The 24,342-nt window shown below is 49.6% G+C and overlaps 1 protein-coding gene across 2 annotated transcripts in view; it reads right to left on the minus strand.

The window, feature by feature from the left end:
- Positions 1–24,342, minus strand: part of Csmd1 (CUB and Sushi multiple domains 1) — a 1,629,066-nt gene that overhangs the window by 324,018 nt on the left and 1,280,706 nt on the right. For both annotated transcript variants that reach the window (XM_040292009.2, XM_040292008.2), the window contains exons 13-14: positions 1,762–1,944; positions 42–368 (exon numbers count right to left, since the gene is read on the minus strand). In XM_040292009.2, coding sequence (XP_040147943.1) covers positions 42–368; positions 1,762–1,944 — 510 coding nt within the window. The remainder of the gene's footprint in view (positions 1–41; positions 369–1,761; positions 1,945–24,342) is intronic.

A 24,342-nucleotide genomic window follows, 5' to 3' on the forward strand; every position in this document is an offset into this window, starting at 1 on the left:
TTCAGTGTGTGTGATCAAAACGTGGCCAGGAGCTCACTTACTGGTGTACGTGATGTTGAACCCTCTGCCAGTGGTGGAGTGGTCCGACTGGAATTCCAGGCGCACTATGTGCCCACTGCTGGCCAGCTGAGCGGGCACCTCATTGCCAGAGAAAGTACCAAGGACAGTTATATCAGAAATCCCATCATCTTTGACTGCCAGAAAGTCAAACTGAGGCTCCACGTCAAAGTCATTGAAGATGAGGTGGATTCTGCTTCCCGGCTCGGATATAATCAACCAAACACAGTTCATGTTGTTGCCATATTCCTCTGGGTAATTTGGGGAAAGGATGATCCCGGATGATGCCGTGAAGTTGAAGAAACATGAAACTGCGGAGACAGGAATATATTTTCAAACAGTGTTGCCTGACCCAAGAACTGCCCCTTGACCCTGCCTGCTGAGAGCAAAGAGGGGGACTCACCCCTGCAGGTGGCCACAATGGCCGGCTGCCGTAAGACCAGTCGTCCTGGAGCACAGTGTTTCTCTTTCCCAAATAACCTATCTCTTACCTTACACAGCACAGCCAGGGACTCTGCCTAATTCTGCAGAGGCTTTAAAATAAACATGATCCCACCGAGTTGGTTAGAAATGTGATGCTAGATATTGTGATTTCTAGTTCAGACTTTCTGCCTCCAGAGGAACAGCATTAGTCGTTGGTGCCAGAGGAGCAATCGGGTCTGCTCCTCTGTGATAACTTTTTACTTATTTCTTTTAAGGTGCATTTTTCCAGTTGTTTATCTAATTTTTTTGTTGGTTGTGGGCAAAGACTAACAATAAGTGATGAGAAAATCAAGTTGTGCTGTCGTTGGGCAACGTGGAACTCCTCTGGATACCTGAAGAACGTGTGCTTCACACAAATCTGAGCCCCTGTTTCTGTTTGGGTGGCAGCAGCTGCCACAAGGCCTTACTTTTCTCCACATGATTCCACACACACTTCCAGCCATGGCCATGTTCACTGTCAATTAAGTCAACCTTGTAAGTGGCCGTGAGGCCTCAGCTGCTGCTTCCACGCTTCGCACACAGGAAGAGGGCGGTTGTCCGCCGAGGTCCGAGCCTCCTGTAGCACCATGCACCCACTAGTGCCCAAGGCTGCACAACATACTACTGTGGTTTGGGTCTGAAATGTCCCAACAGGCTCAGGTACTGAAGGTGTGGTCCCCAGCTGGTGGCACAGTGGAGGTGATGGACACTCCAGGAGGTGGGACCTCGTTTTGGAGGAGGTGGGTTCTGGACATGACGTGGAAGATTTATTTTGTCCCTGGGTTCCTCCTCTCTTCTCTCTCTCTGCCTCCTGGCTGTCATGAGATGGATACCCTTCACCACCACCGCCTCCCACCACCACAATGTCAAACCTTGCCTCCACATCAATGAAGCCAGCTAACCTTGGACTAAAACCTCTGAAACTGTCTTTCCTCCCTAAGTTGATTGTCTCAGGTGTTTTGTCACAGCCATGAAAAGTTGGCTACCACAATCATTAGGTCATAGAGTTTCCATTGCTGCCACTCAGCCTGACCACTCAGCACCTATCAGGGGCTCTTGGGTGACAGTGGTATGTTCGATCCCTTGGGGTAGAAAGAGCTCAGCTGCACTTCTTCTGGCAGCAGACCTTGTTTTAACAGGGACAGCAGAAAGCTGGTGTCTGGGAACGCCCCTTGGGCAGCTGCCTCCCCAGGGACTCTCCTCCCACGCTCTGCCCTGGGCCCTTGCAGGACAGGAACTCACACACGCAGCTGGGCTTGTTGCCTGACCACTGGTTGTTCTGCTGGCAGGTGATGACCCTCTCGCCCACCAGCTCGAAGGCCGCCTGGCATTCAAAGGTGAGCGTGTCTCCGTGCAGAAAGCTGCTGCCCACCCGCTTCCCGTAGGCGGGGATGCCAGGGTCGCCACAGCCGCCCTTCTCAATTTCTGAAAGGGAGAAACAAACAGACCATTAACATTACACAACGAACACTGTGAACTCCCAAGTGCAGGCTTCTTATTTGCTCATCTAAACTTCTTTTTCATAAATGAGTCCAGAAAGATACGCAATTCATCCAACAATCGCAGAACATGAAGAAGTTGCGAGTTGCCTGGGACAGGAAGGTAGGAAAGTGACTGTCCTATAAGACACCCAGTCCACACAGATGTGCTGACATTAATAGGTGTGTCTTGGGGGCACCTCCAGCCTCCATCTGCGATCCACGCCCTAGAATGTGACCACTCATGTGGGCCTAATTGCAGGCTTTTCACTATTAACACTGCAAACACGAGTGCTCTTCCCTTCCTGAATATTCAGATCAATGTGATCTATTTGACATTTTCCTGAAATGGACGTCAGAATTCATTGGTGAAGCAGGAAGAATATATCTATGATCTTCAGATAACAAAATGCACAGAATGAAACCGCTTTTCATCAACACACAGCTGCCATGGAACATGGACCACGTTTCACACCCTGGCCAGGACCTCTGACACGCTGGCCAGGTCCTCGGACACGCTGGCCAGGACGTGTGCCTTACTCAGTCCCGCCACAAGGCTTTTGAGAGCCAGCTGCGTGTCAGGTCCTCTGCTAGGTGACGGGGTGGTGGGTGAGCAGGACGGCCCTTGCTCTCACAAGGGCCATCAAGAATTAAACAGAGCATGCGGTGCTGACCAGGTTCCCTCCTGAAGGAGCCAGAGGGCTGGGCAGGGGGAGGCAGAGGAAGCACAGATGCCCTGAGGGAGAGGCCAGGCCCCCTGGAGGGGCTTCCTGTGCTGCTCCCTGCCTGTGCTAAGTGATGTGGGCCAGGGTGGCAGGTAGGCCACCCTGTGGGGAGGTTCAAGCAGAGGCAGGACAGGACTGAGTCCCCCAGAGCCAGCATGTCCCCAGGAGAACCATACTCCAGGAGAACGCCATTGGGGTCTCTGTTTTAATGCTTTTTTAGGTGTTTAGATCTATTTACTTATTATCCATCACCTCATTCATTCATTCATATGAGCATTTGTTTGATTATCTGTTGATTTTTCTCAAATTCTGCAAGGGCTTAGAGAAGCCAGCAGCAAATTCAAATTTCTGTTTTATTAGCAATGGCCACAGTTTGTCCTTCAGATGCACGATGAACTGTGACCCCCATGGGGTCATGGTGTTGAGAGGCAGTGGGACACTTAAGAGCTGGTGAGGACACTGTGTGGGACTGGTGTGGTCATGGCCAGACTGGACCAGAGACCCTGTGAGTGGCTGTCTGTGTCAAGGCCTCCCTCTGTGGTGTCACATGTGACGCTCCCACTGGCCCCTCCCTTCTGCTGTGTCACACTGCTGCTCTGGCTGTCTCCCCCAAACCTCAGGCCTTTTTATTGTTATTTTTTTTATCTCTGATGCCCAGCCCACAATTTCTTTTTCTTCTTTGGTACCAGGCACTGAACTCGGGGTCACCCGGCCACTGAGCCCCATCCCCAGCCCTATTTCATATTTTATTTAGAGTCAGGGTCTCACTGAGTTGCTTAGCGCCTCACCGTTGCTGAGGCTGGCTTGGATCTCCTCTTTCAGCCTCTCAAGCCGTTGGGGGTACAGGCATGTGCCACGGCACCCAGCCACAATTTCTTCTTATAATGAAATAAACTGTGGCAGTTTTTGCTGGCGTCATTTACTCTCTTAAGTCCAGGAACTCCAAAGAGCTTTCAGAAATAACAGGCTGTGTTTGACAACCGTGCGGCTGCAGGAGAGGGCCTCTCTGCGTGTCTTGCTGATCTTGCATTTAACTACTTGCCACCAAAGGTGCCAAGCTCCTCACCCTGAATCCTGGCACAGACTGGCATCTGCCAGGCACACCCAGGCCAGCCACTGCCACACGGTACAGGCAGAGGGCCCTGGGTTGAGGTTCCACGTAGCTTTTGCCTTCAGTCACACACGAGTGAGAGGATCCCATGTCTGTGCCTGTGATGCTTCCTTTGGGAGGGGTTGTTGGGACAGCTTTCCTTATACACAAAATGCTACTATTGTCCCAAACAGTGATGACAAAATATACAGATTTCAAAATTTCCCCTGAGGGTGGTATGGCCCTCAGGTTAGAATCTTTGACACCACTTCAGGGTTTTGTTGTTGTTGTTGTTTTGTTTTGTTTTGTATTAGGGATTAAATCCATGGTGCTCTACCATACAGCTACATCTCCAGACCTGTTCTTTTTCATTTTGACAAAGGGTCTCATTCTATTGCCCTTGGTGGCCTGGAAATTGGGATCCTTTTGAGTAGCTGGGATTACAGGATAAATTTTATGAAATATTTATTTCTGAATACTTTAAAAGTACTTTTATTAGAATGACATGTGCTTTAACATTCATCTCTAATAAATTTTATTTTTATTTGATATTTTATTCTATGCCTACAAATGCTTATATAATACAGGAATAAATTCCCTATTCTCTTCCTGTTCCTGAGCATCTTGTTACACTGGCATAGTTTAGGACCACGTAGATGGTGGCTTGAAGTCGAGTTTGCAAGGCCAATTCCTGCCTCGTGTACCCTCACGTGGTCTTTCTGGAGGGAATCAATGTTCCCAGAATGGAAGAGGTCACTTGGAATCAGTGCTAGGAGACACAGAGGGCCCACGCCACTGGGTCACCATGGGGAATTCATGAGGCACAGTTCTGAGAAACGCTGTTAAAATATTAAGATAACTATAAGAAACTGCAGAAGACTTGACAAATCTAGACCCATGAAACAGAATTCCATTCAAATCAGCCCACGCTTTTGATCTGCTCCTGTTGATACCACAAGGCTAAGGAAGAGCCACTCTGAATATTCACATTGCTCCTGTCCAGCCCAGGATGCTTGACCTTCAGGAGCCAGTGCCTTCGGAGACAGCAGTCACACGCACACTCAGCAGGGCTCAGCTTCCATGAGCAGCCCACAGGGCAGCCCCCAGAGAAGGCACCCAACCTCAGGGACCAGCCAGGCAATCTGCAGAGGTCAGCGGCTGCTTGGACTCCTGCTCATTGATGAAGTGCTCAGGACTCATTCTTCTTGTTTTCAATTTCTATTTCCATCCCCTTAACCAACACCAGCATCACTGGCCCCCTGGCAGGTCAGGGCAGTCAGATGCGTGAGCCAGTCCGCGGAGCACTGCAGGCACAGAATGAAACAGCTGAGCATTTTCAAGATTCCATGAATTGAGTTTCTCTTTCCTGTTGGCTGAGACTGTGGCAGTGAGAGATCCACGGTGCATTTTAAAACAAGGCGGTGCGCTCATCTCAGCAGGTTCAACAGGCTCCTCCTGCCGGCTCCGCAGGTCCCAGTCAGTGGACTCCTGTCTCACCTGCACCCCAGGATCACCCAGGCTCCCCAGCCCATCAGTGGTCAGGGTCTACCTATGCAGTGTCCCCCAAACCAGCCACCAGGCCACACTTGGAAGAATGTGACTGGGAAGAGGAAGGAGAGAGCTGCCAGCCTAGGGGGACCAACTGGGGAGCCGATGGGGAAGAGGAGTGGAGCAGGTCCATGCTGACCAGGGCAGCCTGGAAGGGGCTCTTCCTCCTGGGCCACCAGAGACAGGCTCATGAGGCTTTTGTGGCCTCCATGATGGCAAGGAGCATAATTCACCCCATTCCCCCAAGAAACCCATCTTTACCCAGACTATGTACGCACCGGGACGGGAATCTTTGTGGAGAGAAACTTCTTAAGAAAGAGAAACAATAACAACAATAAGAACCGAGACTGTTGGCTGACCTCTGGTAGCAAATGTGAGACGCATGATGAGTGCGGTATCAGAGGAGGCCTCAGTGATTTCCCAATTACTGTGCCTAATTTGGACTAAAGCAAAGATTTATGTGTAAACGGAGACACCAAAGTGAATTTATTATACATTCCTACTCAAAAATAATCACGTAGGAATGATTAGATTTTTCAAAGTGTGCAATAAATACACCATAAATTATACTAGTACAAAACAGCTAAGTAATCTCATAAGCTAAGCAATTCCGTTTTTTATAGGTCACAGTAAACATGTCACTAAAAATCTTCAATTTTATTTCCTATAGGTATCAGAATTGCATTTGGCTGCTAGTCAAAGGGCACAGAGGCCTATGAGCAAATAAGAGCGTGGGTTTTCCTTGCAGAGCCAGGAGCTGAGGGAGAGCCCAGGACACCGGGGCCAGCCAGGAGCCCAGCTGGCTCACTCCCCATCCTGTGGTCCCTGCTGCGCTGGCCAGTGAGGGAAGGCTGCAGTCTCCTGCCACAGAGGACCCACTGGGCCCACAGTCCAGGTCTCCCACAGGCAGGTGAGCAGGTTTTAAATGCATCTTAATTTCTCAGTTTCTTGGATATTTATTTTGCTGGAATGCCCTTTTTTAGCTATATTCTTTTGGGATTGTCTTAGGTTCACAGTAACATTGAGCAGAGAGCAGAGCTCAATTCCCTGACCTGTCAGTGTCTTTGTGACATTGGATGAGCCAGCCACACAGCCACACCACGGTCACCCAGAGCCCACGGTTCACATTAGGTGGCTCCTGGAGGTGGACATTCTGCAAGTTTGGACAGACGTACAAAGATTTATATCAACCACGGCAGCATCATGCAGAGGAGCTCTGCGGCCCTCCAAAGCCCCTCTGCTCTGCCTATTCGTCCCTGCCGCCCCCAACCCTGGCTCCCGCTCATCTCTGACTCCACAGCTCCGCCTTTTCCCGAGTGTCCTGGGGTGAGTGACCTTTTGGGATTGGCTTCTTTCATTTGCAATATGCACCTAAGTTTCCTCTGTGTCTTTCGTGGCTGGAGAGAGCATTTTATTTTAGTGCTGACCAAGTCCCACAGTTGGACAGACTAGAGTCGACTTATCCATCGCCTATTGCCTTCACATCTTGGTTGCCTCCAAATTTTGGCAGTTATGAATAAAGCTGCTGTTCCAGGTGATATCTTTGCCTACAAAGGCCTTTCCCGGTCCTTCCTGCCCTTGAGGATCCTGGAAAGGCAGTATCGGAGCTTTGCAGAGACCCGGGGGAAACAGAGGGTGACATTATCTCTATTTTTTGTGAATGTCATCTAAATGGCCATTTCTTCTGGGATTGTCTTAGGGTCACAGTGAAATTGAGCAGAGAGCAGAGCTCCTGTATCTACCCTGACCTGTCAGTGTCTACTATACCAGAGTCACTGTAATATAGCATGTCTCTCTATACAGACACCGTGTCTGCCCCAAAATGTTAGAGAGACTAAAACTGGACTTGAATGCCCACCAAAAACACCATTTCAATGAAAATAAACGAATCTTCCAAACAGAGAACCACAGTGATGCCCTTGGCATTGACTTTCAGTACAGTGCTTAGATATTTTACTCTATTCTCAGTTTTTTGGAAATAAAATAGAATTTATTTATTTTTTATTTTTTATTTTATTTTTTTTAAAGAGAGAGAGAGGAGAGAGAGAGAGAGAGAGAGAGAGAGAGAGAGAGAGAGAGAGAGAGAGAGAGAGAATTTTTAATATTTATTTTTTAGTTCTCGGCAGACACAACATCTTCGTTGGTATGTGGTGCTGAGGATCGAACCCGGGCCGCACGCATGCCAGGCGAGCACGCTACCACTTGAGCCACATCCCCAGCCCCGGAAATAAAATAGAATTTTAAAAAAAAAAAATTCCTCTCAGGGCTGGGGATGTGGCTCAAGCGGTAGCGCGCTTGCCTGGCATGCGTGCGGCCCGGGTTCGATCCTCAGCACCACATACCAACAAAGATGTTGTGTCCGCCGAGAACTAAAAAATAAATATTAAAAAAAAATTCTTCTCAGAATGAGTTGGGAATTAACTAATTATGAATAAAGGGAAATGCTATTTTAGACAAAACATATCACAAGAACTAGGGCAAATCTGACATAGGTAGATAAAATATCAACTTAGCAAACAAACTAGGGACTGTCACCAACAGAACATGGTTACTTCTTTATACTTTATTAACTCTGCCATAAAACTGGACTAGTCCCAAGACCCCCCGTGATGGGCTCAGGGACAGCATCCGGGTTCTATTCAACTTGTTAACTTTGAGGGATTTTATTTTCACAGTTTGAGGGCACTTGTGGGTGTCAGGACAGAGAAGAGAAGGAGGTGCACATTGCAGAAAGAAAAACAATTTAATTTTAGAAACTGGAGAAGAGTTTGAATACATGACTACCTGCCATCTCCTCTTTCCCCACGGAGATATCAGCTGTGTCCAAGTGGGTTTCCATGCTGGTCAGCTCGGCTCAGTGCCCTCTCAGCCCTGGAGACACACTCGATTCCTGCCCAGCACGGGGGCAGTGTCCCTCAGCCTCTGGAGCCAGGCAGCTGGACCCACAGAACCCCTGGCACCTCCCGAGGACAGGCACCTGTGCGTCTGGTTCCCCAGGAGAGATGGCGTGCTTGCTTTTGGGAACAAGGCAGGTATTGTTTGCTTACTAGGCTGCAGACTTCCTGTTTACTCTTACATGTTGGTTGGACTTTACTAAGTGCTATGTGTTTGCTCTGATAGGTTTTCATGTTTGCTTCCTCTACTAAATGTGTTCATAAGCACCATCCACCAGTACACTAAAGGAAATCACGTGTGGTGTCTGCTAAGGTAAACATCCTGAGCTCATTCTGTTAAGAGTAGTTTGTGATTGAAATCAGCATTTAGTCGTGCATGACTCAAACATTTTTCTAGGCTAAGTTCTTCAACTATGCTCCACAAGCAGGCCCAACATTTGGGCACCAGATCCCCAAATTACTTCTGGAAAAGAGCCTGGCTCTGCCCTCGGGCCCTCATCAGGTCACCTCTGCAGGGCTGTCACCTACATGTGTTCACTTAGACCCTCGCGCACGCTCTGCCCTGAATCGACAGGACAGGGTATCTGTACGCCAAGTGCTTCTTTGGGAACACAGCTCTCAGTGGCTAGTCCATAGTCATTAGCACTTGGCCTGCTGAACTCTGGCCACCAGTGCTCCGATGTCAGAGACCTAAGATGTGACAGCATGTGAAACCGGGCCTCGAGTGCTGATCCAGTTAAAATGAGGCCTCCCGTGTGGGCCCTGGCCCAATCCGACTGTGTCCCCCCAGGAAGAGGAAGGGCCATGGGACACGGTGGGACAGTGGCCTGTCTAGGCTCGGGGGACGCAGGAGATGCTCACCCTGCTGACACCTGGCTCTTGAGACTGAGAATGTGTAAGGAACGCAGAAGGAGACCCTAGGCGTGGCAGCCCAGCAAACTACGACGAGGGACGGAGCAGAAGGTAAAACCTACAGGTGCTGGCAGGTCTCCTGTGTGCAGAGAGCCAGCCTCCCTCCCACCTCGAGTCCTGCATCAGGACCAGGCCATCCCTTCATGTGACCTGACCCCCACATGCTGTCCAATCAACCACTTCGGAATGGTCACTGGCACATGGTGCAGTAATTAAAAGGAAGAGTCAATGGATAAATGTGTCCTAAAAGTCCCATTGAAAATATTACTTACATTTCAGTGAAATATTATTTTTGAGTCTCTCAAAGGGAAACAGCCTTCTCTGGTGTCAGCAGCATGTCATTCTGGGAAACCGGTTCATCTTTACTCTGCCTACATTGTGACCACAGTGACTAACTGCATCTGTCAAGGTGACTGGGCTAAGGTGATCATCCAATCCACAGAGGACCAGAATAGAGAAAATGAGAGGAGGAAGGAGGGATTCCCTCCCTCTCCTTGACCAAGGACATCTGCCTTCTCCAAAGCTTGGATGCTGGTGCTACTGATTTTCAGGCCTTGGGCTTACTTAATTAAGCCACCAGCTTTCTGGGTCTCCATTTTGCAGAGAGCAGGGTATAGCACTTGGCAGCCTCCACTCTTCCTGAGCTGTCCTCAGAGCATGGTGGCCTCACCACGTGTTACAGCTTAGATGTGGTGTCCCCCAAAAGCTCATGTGTGAGACAATGCAAGATGGTTCAGAGGACAAATGATGGGGTTGTGAGAGTCTTAACCCAATCAGTGGATTAATCCCATCAGGGATTAGCCAGGTGATGACTGGAGGCGGGTGGGGTGTGGGTGGAAGAGGCAGGCATTGGAGGTGTGGCTTTGGGGTACATAGTTTACATCTGGAGAGTGGAGTCTTCTGCCAAGATTCTGCCTCACCTCAAGCCCTGAGGAACGGAGACAGCTGTCCATGAACCGAGACCTCTGAAACCGTGAGCCCCCAAATAAACTTCTCCTCCTCTCCTGGCCGTGCTGAGCCAGCTGAAGTCGGCACACCTCCCCGTGGGGCCCGGGAGCACGCAGGCTTGCTACTGCCATGGAGACAAAACTGCCTTCCATTCATTACACCCAGTGGGCCACTCCAAAGCAAGCTGCTCCCGGGGACAGCACTTCCTGCTGGGACTTCCCTGTTGTGGCCCTGTTCTATACCTGGGTGCCTCCTGGCCCTCCTCATTCTGCCCAACCTCTGGCTCTGAAGAGTGGTCTTGCCATGTCCTCTACACACGGACTCCTGTGGAGCGGCGGGTGCTCCTGCCTGCCCAGTCCCTTCCTCTGAGTGAGCCCACCATCAGTCCACACTGCTCCTGCAGGGTACGGTGCTCCCCAGGCCTGTCAAAGTAGAAAACCTCACTCCTTCCCCGCTTTTCTCCTTTTTCCCATTAGCTGGGCGAGTTCAGAGATGAGTGGTGCACACAGAAATGTCACCTCTGTGTCTTTGATCAGAAGTGGGCTCTGGTCTTTGGATTTGAAAGGATGTGCTTTGTGATGAGCTTTCCTACTGAAGGCCTTTGAAGAAAGTCACATCAGTGGACCTTGTTGTTAAGTCAAGAGCATCTGGACCCTCAGGGAGCGGCTTGCACTTTTCTGAGTTTACCATGGTTTACTAGAGAATCAAATGCACTTCTGAGTTACAGGACTTTCGACTCAGGGTGCAGCTGTGAGGATGTAGCCCGCTGCAGGTCAGGAGTGTCTGTTGTGATAGAGCGTGGAGCACCAACACACCCACCGTGCGCTTCAAGGCTCAGCTTATTTCCCACAGCCTTCCCTGAAGCCACGCACCATTTCTTCCCCGCTCTTCACATTACCGTGTATTTCCCAGGGACAGGAGAAGTATCTGAGAGTTCCCGCAAGCTCCCTCCTGCTTTGACATACAGGAAATGCCACCACTTCTTTAATCACTGTCTGTACCTGTGAAAGTTTCTCTCAGCGGTTGGGCTCCCACCCACTCTAAAATCCTAAGCAATTTATTTAATAAAAAAACATAATGGGATTAGACAATGGTCAGTATTTTTCCCTTTTTATATTTCTATGACATCTTGAAATCTTGGAGTAGAACCTAGCTACAAACACATGAGCCATCCAACTTAGTTTTCCTGTAATTAATACATTCTACTACAGTATTGCTTTAGGACCATTTCAAAAAGCTTACACAGTGCACCATGGACCTTGTCACCCACCTTTCTTTTCCCCAGAATACACCACCCCAGAAAGCCAGTCTAGTTTAATAATATGTTCCCAAATCCCCACAGGGCTCCTCGCCCAGGTCTCATCCACCCTCCATCTTCACAGTGACTGCATGAGTGTTCTCCGGCCTCCCGCCCAGCCCCTCCTCCACGCTACCTGCAGCCAGTCCCTGAACAACGCAGGTGACCCCCGCTGCCCACCTTGCCTTCAGGCCAGGCTCCTGCAGTGATTCAGGAGCCCTGTGTGGTCTGGCCAGGGATGTCCGACACACCCTTCCCCCTTCCTCCCCTGCAGCAGCTGCACCTGCTATGGGTACCCAGGAGTCCTGCTCCACAGTCACACCCTCTCTGGACACTGGGTCCCTCCCTGTCTCAGAAGCTCCCTGCACGCCGCGGACACTCTGACTTGGGCAGCCACTCTCCTCCCCACTGTGAGACTCCACTCTGCATTATCTTCATTTTTCTCTGTTGCTCTAGCTCCTTGGAGGGTCATCTTGGTGACTGTTATACCCACAGCACCTACTCAAATGTCAGCAAATGTCACCTACTCAAATGTCAGCACACAGTAGGCACTCTTTAAAACTTTTAGTTCTATTATATTTTCAATTCATGATACTTTAATGTAATTCACATTTTTGTTTTTAATTAAAATTAGAACTGTATATATTTTTATGCAAACATGATAGTTTGAAATGTGTATACTTTGGGGAGAGGAGTGACCGCTTAGAGCTAATTAACAGGTGCATTATAATTTTCATTGTTTTGCCCTGAGAACACAAAATCTACTCTCTGCAGTTTTCAGGATTTCAACACATTGCTACTCACTGTAGTCACCATGTTGTACAACCCACCCTTTCAGTTATTCCACTAACTGGAATTCTGTACGCTTGACCGTCCCCTGTTCTGAGGCAAGCCACCTGGCTCCTCATCCACACCTGGCCTGGGCACCTTCTCCCACTCATGCAGCACAGACCAGCCCCACCTGACTTAGGCTCCACACGGGGTGGGCAGCTTCAAAAAGGATTTATTTTATTATCTGAGAGGATGAAATGATTTCGTATCAAAATAACAATAATGCATTTTATGAGAAAATACAAGTTATATTTATGTGCATATTTGAACATATTCTGGGGTATTTAATGGGGTATTTTTAATTCCTAGTCCCAGACAAAGATCTGGACGAATTGAAAAATATACAAGTGATTGATAGGAAATGAAAATAGCGTTTTATTTATTAATAAAAGTCTTAAGCACGTGTCCATTTTAGAAATGGAAAGCTGCTTTCCGGCACAGGCCAGCACAGGCCTTCGCTCTCCTGGCTGGTCCAGCAGAGGTGGCGAGCGCAGCTCTTACCTCCGACACAGCAAGGGGTGTGGCTGCCATGTCCACCCTCTCCCTACCTGACTGTTGTCTAAGTTTAGGGTTTAAAACCCACACAGAACTGGACAGACAGCAGGTGTCTGGCTTCCGTCGTTACCCTGGGTGGTGGCACTAGGGAGAAAAGGCCAGGGTCAGCCTGTGCTTCTGCTCCTGGCTGAAGGAACAGCAGGGGCCAGAGTTCTCCAGCACCAAGTGGATCTCACCTGCTACCCGGTTAGTTCTCATGTTTCCAGAGCTTTGACTTGGAAACCTCTAGGAGAATCCATTTCCTTTCATCAGCGTTAGGAAGCGAGATTGCCTCCCAGGAACGCCAATCTGCACCCTGTCCTGTGGGGCAGCACCTGGACCCTTCTGTACTCAAGGACATGGGCCTGCCTGCCCCAGGCATTTCTGAAAGCCGCCTGCACACAGCCTGGTGGCGCTCTTGGAAAGAAGCAAAGAAAGCTTCCTGTGACTATCTCCTTGTCCATCCTATAAGGTCCTTTCTTAGCATCTGGATGGCCATCTTTAGTGACAGCCGCCATTTTAAGAAAATATTTTCACTTTCCCACCCAAGGGCATTTCTGAGAAAGGCTCACCACTCCCTCATACAACCCGACCTCTGACCTCCTGCTTTAGGACCCGCCAGCTCTGATTCCTGATCCTCCCCCAGAGCCCCGGAACCCAAGCCCGGTCCTGAGCCCCAGAACCCAAGCCCGTTCCTGAGCCCCAGAACTCAAGCCCAGTCCTGAGCCCCGAAACCCAAGCCCATTCCTGAGCCCCGGAACCCAAACCTGCTTTGCCTCTCTCTCCTGTAGAGGGATGGCCTTTATTGTCAACTGTGAAAAGTAAACTCTCCTGTGTATCTGCCTGGTCTCCGTCTTCCATTTCTCATTTACCTGTCCCTTGTTCCTTGTTTTCCCTTCACATCCTGATGAGAAATGTAACCCTGGAAGGAGCATTTGTAATCCTGCTCACGGATGTGTTCCGGGGAAGTTCTGCTGCGTGCGTCACATACTGCATTTGCTTTTCATATAAATGTGCTTGGTCTCACTAAAACCAAAGAGGAGACACTTTAAAGGTGAAGGCAGAGCTGAGCTGAGCCAGGAATTGTGACTGTGCTGCTTTCCCCTCCTTTTTGTCTGAAGAGTGTTGGATCTGGAGACTCAGGATGGTGAGCCCACAGGAGGGAGCCCTTTGTGTCCTGCCTTTCTTGTCTTGTAGAAACTGGGAGCATATTAATTTTCTAACTCAATTTTAACACTGTCCAGGTAAGTTACAAGAGCTGTTGGAACTCAGAATGCTGTTGTGGCGCAGCGAGGAAAGTGAGTGATTGGGCCTCAGAGAGCTCTCGCTGTGAGAGCTACAATGTGACTCAAGGTGCTGATCAACCACATGGCGAGGACACAGTTAGTGGGCCCAGTTCCCTGATTTCCCTGCTGATCTGTGATCTGATGGGGACTGAAGAGGACTGGTTTGAGCAGTTCAGATTTGACCAAGAGGGTCTGGCCTGGCAAAACCTCCAACCTCCTGGAACGGAGGCTTTCCACGGATCCTTCAACCATGTAGAGAAATAAGCCAAAAGTCAGGGGCAGCCTCAGTGCATTTACAGACTGGTGGTTAGACGCAGAGATCCCATACATACGTGCCAGGCTTCCTTAGAGGCAGGAGGAGAGACACAGATATGAGATGTAGTCTAAAGCTCCCATGTGGGACAAGGTAAGAAAGTATAGACGTGGAATGATCGGGTCGTGAGATCCTTGACTTAATCAGTGGGTTGTCACTTGAATGGATTGAGTGGGTGGTGACAGTAAGCAGGTAGTGTGGGGCTAGAGGACACAGGTCATTAGGGTATAACTTTGTGCTTTCTATCTTGTCCCTGGTGAGTGAAGCTCTCTCTGCTTCCTGGTGGCCACGTTCTGAGCTGCTTTCCTTCCCCACACTCTTCCGCCATGATGCTCTTCCTCACCCTGAGCCCAGAGAAAGGGAGTTGGCCTTCGTCTATGGACTGAGAAGCCATGAGCCAAATAAACTTTCCTCCTCTAAAAATTGTTCTTGTCTGGTCTTTTGGTCACAGTGGCAAAAGAGCTGACCAAGACCAACAATATGGTCTTTCTTTTTCAATGTTAGAGAAGTTTTTCAATGACATAGTAGAACACAAGGGCCATGCTAGTAACAAAGAGCCCACGGGATAAGTGAAAGGTATACGTCACACAAGTTTGTATTCTGGAATAAATCAGCAGGAATTCAGTAGTGAAAAGTCTCCACACTGTGACATTGTCCTCAAGGCACACAGATATTCAAAGCTCTGACGCTGGTGGTCTAGTTGCTCAGGACCAAGGGGACATAGGGAGCCTGAGGAAGGACCCTCACCACGCCGGAGCCGGGCCACCCTGTGGGCCTTAGATCATCAGAGCACTGACTTTCTGCCCAGCATGTGCTTCCTCTCTGAGCACCGGGAGCTCACCTCCCGAGGGGCCTGTCAGGCTGACAGCCTGTACTGACCCAGCCCCTCCGTGTGACCTCAAGTTCACGTGCACTGTGACCCCTTAACACAGAACCACCTGCATTGCCGTGTCCAAGATGGAAATGGAAGGTGAAGGTCCTGGTCACCAGGGGAGCCCTCATTATGAAGAGGGAGACCGCACTGGCTACTCTAGAATTCTAACTTTAAGTAATAAAACACTCACGTCTCTGTCTCCAGACACGTATGCTACGTGGTCCATGTACTTGTGTTTGCATGTTGCAGGGAAGACATTCCAGCTAACAGATTCACGCAACTGTAAACCCTCACATCTAGCAGACCCCTTCAAACACTTATGACCCCAATTTTCAAGAGGAGTGAAGAGCAGAAATGAATAAATGATTGAGATTCATTCATTCACCTGAGAGTTTATAAGAAACAGTCCATATTTTTTATTAAATGTCAAATAGCTAACACTTAGAAAAAATATGCCTGTATATACAAATTCATTGTGAAAAATCACCTTCACCAGTAAAACTGGCCACAAATCAGCTTGTGTTTTCCTACTCCTTCTAGACCTTGTTCTCAGGGAGGAGGACACGAGCTCAGAAGGAGGACTTGCATCTCAGCAAAGCCACTCAGGCTCTGTGACTCTCAGCTGCATGACTACCGTATCTGCTTCCGGGTGTGAAGGACAGCAGGTCCTTTGTGCTTGCGAAGACCAAATGAGGAAGGATCACGTGGTGCCTGGTGCGGTTAAGCTCTACGTGTCTGGGTATCGATGTGCTGTGTCCTTGTGAGTGAGCGAGCCACTCACCCTGAGGATCTCCCAGCCGAGTCCCCACAGGAGTTGCCAAGGGTCACTAGAAGGCAACTGCTCTGTGCACTCTTTGAAAGAACACAAGCCCTGGCCGAGCAGGAGGAAAGCTCCGACAACCCACATGAGGAGCCTGCGACTAAGCTCTGACCAGAGCTCTTCACATTCCCAAGGCCACCACACGCAACGAACTGCAGGAAAACAGTCGCAGCCCCCAGGAGCCGAGGGACAGAGAGCTGAGGAGAACTGGATGGGGTCCTAGGACAGAAAGAGGACAGTTGATAAAAGGTACAGAAGGCGAGTAAAGTACGACCTTCGGTTAAGACCCTCCAAGTTGAGGCAAATGTACCCCATCACTGTAGGCTGGACCCATGACCCTAGCAATGTGGGGGGCCATTGTGGGGCACCAAGGGCAGGGGACAGGGTGTGTCTTAGGTAACATGGAGCAAAGCGTAGTCAAGAGGTGCTCCTGCGCCTTCCTGAGTCCCTGCTGTTATGCATGGTGATCTATGAGGACCACTCTGAGGCACCCAGAGGCACACCTTGTGCCCAGAGCTGCTAATTCACGGCTGTGCTGTGCCATGCCCTGGCTTCTTTACCACTGCCCTAGGAAGTTTCTCCAATCCTCAGAAAACAAGGCGAGTGCAGGTTGGCCCTCGATGCCCAAGGATTCTGCACCTGTGAACTCAACTGGCTGTACATCAAAATCATTAGGAAAGACGTGCCTGCACTATCCTCTGAGCAGCCCGAATATTCTCGTGGAAATCGCCTTCTGCTAGTGATTGTAGAGGTGTCCGCAGGGGAGCGAGAGTCTGCAGGAGGATGTGCAGGGTTAAGTGCAAACACTGCGCCAACTTACACAGGGACTTGAGCAGCTGTGAAGTTTGGCACCAGGGTCTTGGAGCCTGTCCCCTGTGGGTAGCCAGGAACCATGAGTATTGAAAAGACAGGTCACAGGCTTGAAAGGAGCCGGGTGGCAAAGAACTGTCATGAAGCCTACCCCCTGAGTGTGGAGGGTGGTGACCACCTGCTCAGCAAAGCCTGGGCCGCACAGGCACTGAGAATGGCTATGGCAGCTGCCGGCAGCTGGAGATCTGTGGCCCAGAGCTGTGCTGGAAGTGCCCCAACACTCTGCCCTCCATATAACACCACGGAACAACTGTCCTGGTCCCCATCCTGACTCCTCTTTCCTTCCAGAAGACAGCAGTTGGACCAAGATAGAAACAAGCACCTGCTCCATGCTCATGTGATACAGGCTGGGTCCCGTGGTCTGTTACGACAGAACTGACCATGAAGACAGAGTGGGTGGTCATGTCGGAGGCCCCTGGTGGCTGAGCCATGTGGTCACAGAGACTCCCTGCTAGACCAAGGGGACTCGCATAGCAATGAGAACTGTGTCCCCTGAGCCAAGCACACATGACAGAGAAGTCAGTAAGGGAATGTGTCACCCCAGGAGCTGCTTCTGACTCGGGAAATATGCAAAAGCAAGGCAGCCGATCTCGTGGACTGAACTTGGCCTGGAGCTGTTTTGCAACCTGTTTTCTTATCTGTACTGTTTGCCTTTAAGTAACAGTGCCTGTAAAGGAGGTGTTTACTGCATCGGTGAAAGCTCACACCTCTCCTGTTGCAGATTTCGCCTGGATTTCTGAGGCTCCTGCTGCCCCAGGAATCCTGCCCCTTCCGCTGCACAAGTCAAAGGATTTCTTCACCACCAGCACTTGAACACACGAAGTCACTCCATTCTGTCCCAAACAGCATGCAACTAACACCAGAGGCGTAAATACTGGACAACAGCCCTTTGACTTACAAGAGACTGACTTCTCTAACCTCCTCTTTCAGTTAGGACTACTACTTTTCAAATCAATTAAAAGATGAGGAAACTGGCCTGGCCACCTGACTCTTCTGGTCAATTGCTTGCCACATCTCCAGCCTCCGATGTCCCCTGAAGTGGCTCTCGCTAGACCCATGATGACAACAGACAGTCACAGATGCTTCTGTTTTGTCTCTGGTTTCAAGGCAAGACACTATAATTAACATTGAGTAAAACCTGTGGACTTCCTATTTTCAAGATGAGAAGACACTGGGTCAAAGCCTGCACTGGCTTTGGGCTGACGGCAGTGTGGGCCGGATACAGGGCAGCTGGGGTGAGTTAGATGGAACAGGCTAAAACACATCCAGAAACAGACTTTATTCTGTTTGAGACCTTAAGGCCACCCCACTCTACCCCAAACTTTAAAATGCCACAAATAAAACAAGAAGCACAATTGGAGTCCCTGGACATGAAAACATGGTCCCAATCTTTTTAAGGTCAAAATTCCTAGTAACGAGAAGAGCCAGTTTCTTCTTCACCAGTAACTAGCAATAGTCCTCGGGGTTCAGGCACGATGGCAATGTTTAAACCTTCCATCGTCCCCGCAGATCTATTTTTGGAACATTTAGTGACGATTTCCTTAGCCAAATGGTAAAAAATGTTTAGTAGAGATGAAAGTAAAAGAACTACTTAATATCAACTGACTTTCCAACATGCAGATTGTTTTACTTTTCACCAAGTATCACATTTCAGATCTGTTAGATATGGAGCAGTTCATGAAACCATGCTTCATAAATACCACGCACAGTGACATTTTGCAAAATGGTTTTCATTAAACTTCTGTTAACTACATTTAACTTTTCAATAAAGTTTTTTTTTATTTCATGGAAATGTAATTGATTTACTGAGGCCAATAATCAGCTACTTAGTCAAGTTTGGAAATGGGAAAGACCCCCTGCCCTCTCTGGGAACGCTGCCTTGCTCTGGAGGTCAGCAGGTCAGAGGGGCCGCTGTCCTGCTGTGACAGAATACTCTGCACTAAGCTACCTGGTAGGTCACACAGAAACCAGCGCCCTCCAAGACACCTGCAGCAATAGGGAAGCGAGTTTTGAAGCTTGAAAGTGACATTAAGCCTCAGCTCATGAAGAACCTAGCAGGGCTCTTCAACTGTATGATCCAATTTGCTCCATGTTCCCTATCCCTTGGTGAGGGCTGGAGAGGCACCTGGGGCTGGTGCAGGTGTGGGGCACAGCAGGGATCTCCAGGGAGCCCCTTTAGAGACCTGGCCATATGGTAAACAAGTCCACCTGTTGAATCCCTCCACAGTGTGCACCAGAATTCAAATTCAAAGAAGGCATCTGAATTCAAATGACGGAGAACAAAGGTTTCATATGTACCCTGTACCAGAGAGGCTCAGCTGCAGCAGAATGACCTGCTAAATGCTGCTAGGAACTCAGGGCGGGTGGGAAGATGAAGTGCTGCATCCAGGTACGTTCTGCTGATTTTTCTGGTGGTACTGGGAATGGAATGCAGGTCTCCCAGGTATGCTCTACCACTGAGCTTCACCCCCAAACCCCTGCTAAAACCATTTTGGGAGGTAAATTTGGTGACTTCTTCAAAAGTTAAATATGTACCTACAATATGAGGAGAGCATTCCATGTTGAGGTAATGACCCAAGGAATGGAAGCAGATGTGTCAACCAAGACTCGTCACAGATGATCATGGGACTATGTTCTGAAAAGTCTCAACCAGGGCAAGGACACAGAAAGGAACTCTGGGGTCTGGAAAGATGGAAGTAGTGGAGACAAGCGTATGCATCTGTCAAAATTCATCAAATCACACATTTGTGAACATGTGCAGTTTATTGTGCAAAAAATACACTTCAATGAAGTTGCTAAAATAGATATTTTCAGCATGAAATTTTCAGTATGTTGGGTATTATTTATGTTTTATAAATTGTATCTTGCCTCAGCAGCATCCACCACAATGCCTCCAAAGTATACCCACAGCAAGGAGCTGCAAGTCCAGTCACACAGGCTGCGCAGAGAACCACGCTGTGGGGGCTGGCCACCCTGACCATCTCAGCTGAGAGATGATTCTGTTGACTGGTATCTGTGTGTGTATGTGTGTGTGTCTGTGTGTGTGTGTGTGTGTGTGTGTGTGCGCGCGCGCGCGCATACACAACTTGAATTATAGAAGAGGAGGAAAGAAGTAAACTCTCAGTGCTAAATATACACATCCACACATTTACACACACACCTTGCTATCTGTGTGTGGGTTTATAGAGGTACATATACACAAACAAGTATAGATATTGGGGATCAACTTATCTCATGTGCCCTCAATGCTGCCTTCCATGGAGCTCTAGGAATATCTACTATAAACACCGTGCTGTTCCATCTCTGTTTCCAATATTAGTACTGGTAGGTCCTCCTAAAGAGTTGCCTACTATCTACTGACAAGTGTGTGGGTCACTCCATGAAGGTCACATGGATTTTAAGTTTTCACAGTCACCATCTCTGCCTTGCTGTTTCTTATTTTTGATGCTGGTATTTTGGTGCAGAGAAGAGTGCCTGGCACATTGTGTCTTTAACAATAGTAGTCCATTGAATGGATATGCTCAGGAGTTTCCATTCTTTTCTCATCTCAGGTCACTGCACTTGTAAATGCAGACGGGTTCTGTCCTTGAGCCCATTTACAGATGTGAGAGTTGTAGCTGAAGGACACTGGATAATAAGTTGGGCACAGCAGGGACCTGCCTGGAAAGTGTGCAGATGGTATGGTCCTGACTCTGCCCTCCATTTTCGCAGCCCTCAGCTGGCCATCCTTGTGCTAGTCCTCAGGGGACCAGGAGCCCTGCTGGGATGGTGCAGATGAGGGCTGATGGCAAGGCAGGGCAGCTCCAGGGGAGAGAGAACCCAGAATCCAGGCTTCCTCAGACCCCAGGGACCGTGGCTCCTGACGCCTCCCACCTCTTGCCCAGGAGCACAGAGGAGCCGCCAGCCTCCTGTGCACTGGCTGCCCCTCATCCTTCCAAGTAAGGCACTTGGAGACCTCCAGTAGGCAGTTTCTACAAGGTGCCACCTTCAGATTCCATTAGTGCTGTTGGCAAAATTGCAGGTGTGTTGACTGTGTCAGCAGAGCACCTTGTCTGTACCTGGGAGTCAGCTTGTGGCTCCTAGTTTTGAAACTCTTATTGACCTGCTGCACCTTGTCCCTCCTCAACACCTTCCTTTAGGAGGTCTCTGGAGAGATTCTGAAGTAGTGTCCCTGTCCCCAGTATGAGAGCTAAAATTATATGTCATGTCACTTTGTTTTACTGGTCTGCCTCATTCTCACCCATAAGCAACCCACGAGCCATCTCTGTGTTTCAGGTAGAATACAACCCAAAGCTTGCTGAACTTACAGTGAAACCAATCTCTCACTTGATTTCTGCTCTGTCTGCAATAATGGTTTCTTCAATGACTTTTCTAGCTTCTTCCTCTTCGTCGTTAATATTGGAAAAATAGATTTTCCACAGCACATAACTGGATCTGTCTACCAGCACTCCTAGGGTGAGACAAAGCACCAGCTGACACATTGGAGCAGTCTCTCATTAACTGCAAAGTTGCTGCGGAGGGACTTTGTATGCAGAAGCAGATGCTTAACTGTGCCAGACCTTACACGATTATATAGATGGTACAAACTCATATGTAAAATGGTGGATCCCATTTTCTGTTAAATTCTTTAGTTGTCTTTTCTGAAAAATATAATGCAGTGACATGGTCGAGAAAGGAACTTAAGAAAGCAGTTGGTAATTACCAACTAACCCAACTCCAGAGAAGTGACGTGGTAGAATGTGGGGTAGAACGTCCCTTCTCTTAACCTAGGAGTCAGTAGTGAAGAGCCCTGGGAGGGATGCGGGAGGGAGAATGGTGGAAACCTTCAGCTTGGTGGCACGGGAAGTGTGTGCAAAGCAAGACAGAAAGCGCCAGGGACACATCACGTGGTGGGTGCCCATTCCCCACGGTTCTCAAGTGATGGAGATAAACATTACACCAAGGGACTCAGAGGTGGCTCTCACAGAGAGTTCCTGCCAAACCCCTGGGCACAGGTGCAGAAGTGAGAATTGTTAGGAGCCTGGAGGCTGCTGTGTCCTCTTACCATTGAAAGTTAATGCTCACTTTTAAAATGGACTCCTTTCCTGCCCCCCATTGTCCCTGTGAAGTGTGTGCTTGACATCTAAACACATGCAGAGCACAGGCACTACATCATGGAAGAGTGCACAGGATCAGTAAATAAACAGTCACAGTGACCAAATGGCCCAGGGCATTCATTTGTAGATGTGGGTACATTTAAAAAAAATTACTTAAAAATAGTTTCATAGTAATTTCGTTTCAAAAGAGTGATAATCTAAGAAAGGGGTTTCATCAGTAATTTAGGAGGTCAGAAAGTCGTATTTTGATAAAATATGATGGCATTTTAGGAAAACGATGAAGAAAGTAACAAGGCTCACTGTGTGTGACCTGTGTGGACCTACAGCTATTTCCAGAGCAGGTAGCTGCTTCTCTGCTTCTCCAAATCCCCCCTGGTCCCCCAGCCCCCCCTTGAGCTCCCTAGGAGGCAGCTACTCCCTGCAGTCCTTCCTGCCCCCCAGGGAGGGAAGCCTAATAGGCTTCCCTAATCCCCTGTCAATCACCGGGCATGTGGAAGGGGCTTCTAGTTTCTTTACAGTGTTTATAAAGAAATCTGTGACTTCAACCTTTGCCTGTTCCACATAAGTTCATATTTTAAAATCAGCATTCCCAGACAGGCGGGGTGCTTTTGACAGCGTTTCTGTACAAACATTTCAAAGTCTGTGAGCCTTAAACGTGGAGAGAGAAATACTTCCTTCTAAGTCCTGAACCTCAGAGTAATTACAGCCCTCCTCAGCTCCAAAGCGCCCAGTCTCCCTCTCCCCCCCTCCCTGCCCACTTCTCTCCCCTCCCCTCCCCACTTCTCTCCTCCCTCCCTCCCTCATTCTCTCCTTTCTCTTCCTTCCCTCTCTCCTCCCTCTTCCCTCCCTCCCTCCTCCCTCTTCCCTCCCTCTCTCCATCCTCCCTCCCTCTCTCTACTCTCTCCATCCTCCCTCTCTCTCCTCTCTCCATCCTCCCTCTCTCTCCTCTCTCCATCCTCCCTCCCTCTCTCCTCTCTCCATCCTCCCTCCCTCTCTCCTCTCTCCATCCTCCCTCCCTCTCTCCTCTCTCCATCCTCCCTCCCTCTCTCCTCTCTCCATCCTCCCTCCCTCTCTCCTCTCCCCTTCCTCCCTCTCCCCTTCCTCCCTCTCCCCTTCCTCCCTCTCCCCTTCCTCCCTCTCCCCTTCCTCCCTCTCTGCTCTCCCCTTCCTCCCTCTCCCCTTCCTCCCTCTCTGCTCTCCCCTTCCTCCCTCTCCCCTTCCTCCCTCTCTGCTCTCCCCTTCCTCCCTCTCCCCTTCCTCCCTCTCTGCTCTCCCCTTCCTCCCTCTCCCCTTCCTCCCTCTCTGCTCTCCCCTTCCTTCCTCTCTTTCCCCTTCCTCCCTCCCTCTCTCCTCTCCCTCCCTCCCCCTCTCTCCTCTCCCCTTCCTCCCTCTCCCCTTCCTCCCTCTCTGCTCTCCCCTTCCTTCCTCTCTTTCCCCTTCCTCCCTCCCTCCCTCCCCCTCTCTCCTCTCTCCACCCTCCCTCTCTCCTCTCCCTTCCCTCCCCCTCCCTTCCTCTCTCTCTCTCCTCTCCCTCCCTCCCTCCTCCCCTCTCTCTCTCCTCTCCCCTCCCCTCCCTCCCCCCTCCTCCCTGTAAATATGAGGAAAACTCATTTAACTCATTTTACTTGTGCCGATTCTCACTGAAGGGCTGGGTTGGCCTCGTCCCACCCTGTGCCCCTTGGCTCCTGCCGAGTGCAGGAAGTGACTTCCTGCCTGTGCAGGGCTGGTTGCTGCCTTCTCCACTCACCCCCACCCAGGGCCACTCAGCCTGGCAGCAGTGGCAGGGTCACACTGGTAAGTTAAGGGAGTTACACAGGAAATCCTGAGAAAAGTTGACACCTGGTTGAAGGAACCCACGGGGTCCTTGGTACAGTGGCCCTGGGCTGGGGCAGTTGATCAGTTTACCCCTGGGCTGGGGGCCATGGGGGGAAGACAGGACCCCTGTGAGCGCCCCTTCCTTTGGCAACCACAGGAAACCTTGCTCCAGTGTCCCCGGAGCCAGGGTCTCTGCTGGTTCTAGTTCTCCAGAGAGACACAGTCCTTCTCGGGCTCTGTCAGCGTCAGCGATGGGCGCTCTTTGGGGACTGTTTGTCCTGTTTTATTTTGCAGATGCTCTCTACGCCTGGTTGAAGGGGCCCTCTACCCCTTCCTTTCTGAGATGCTGTTACTATTATCCCTCCTGATAATGACACACATCACCTGCATCCTCAGAACTGCCAAATCTGACCTGATTTAGGAAAATGTTCTTGGAGGATGTGATTGAATTACGGGTCTACAGATGAGTTGGGCTGGTCATCGAAGGTCGCA

The sequence above is a fragment of the Ictidomys tridecemlineatus genome, chromosome 14 (assembly GCF_052094955.1).
Source record: "Ictidomys tridecemlineatus isolate mIctTri1 chromosome 14, mIctTri1.hap1, whole genome shotgun sequence".
Taxonomy (NCBI): Eukaryota; Metazoa; Chordata; class Mammalia; order Rodentia; family Sciuridae; genus Ictidomys; species Ictidomys tridecemlineatus.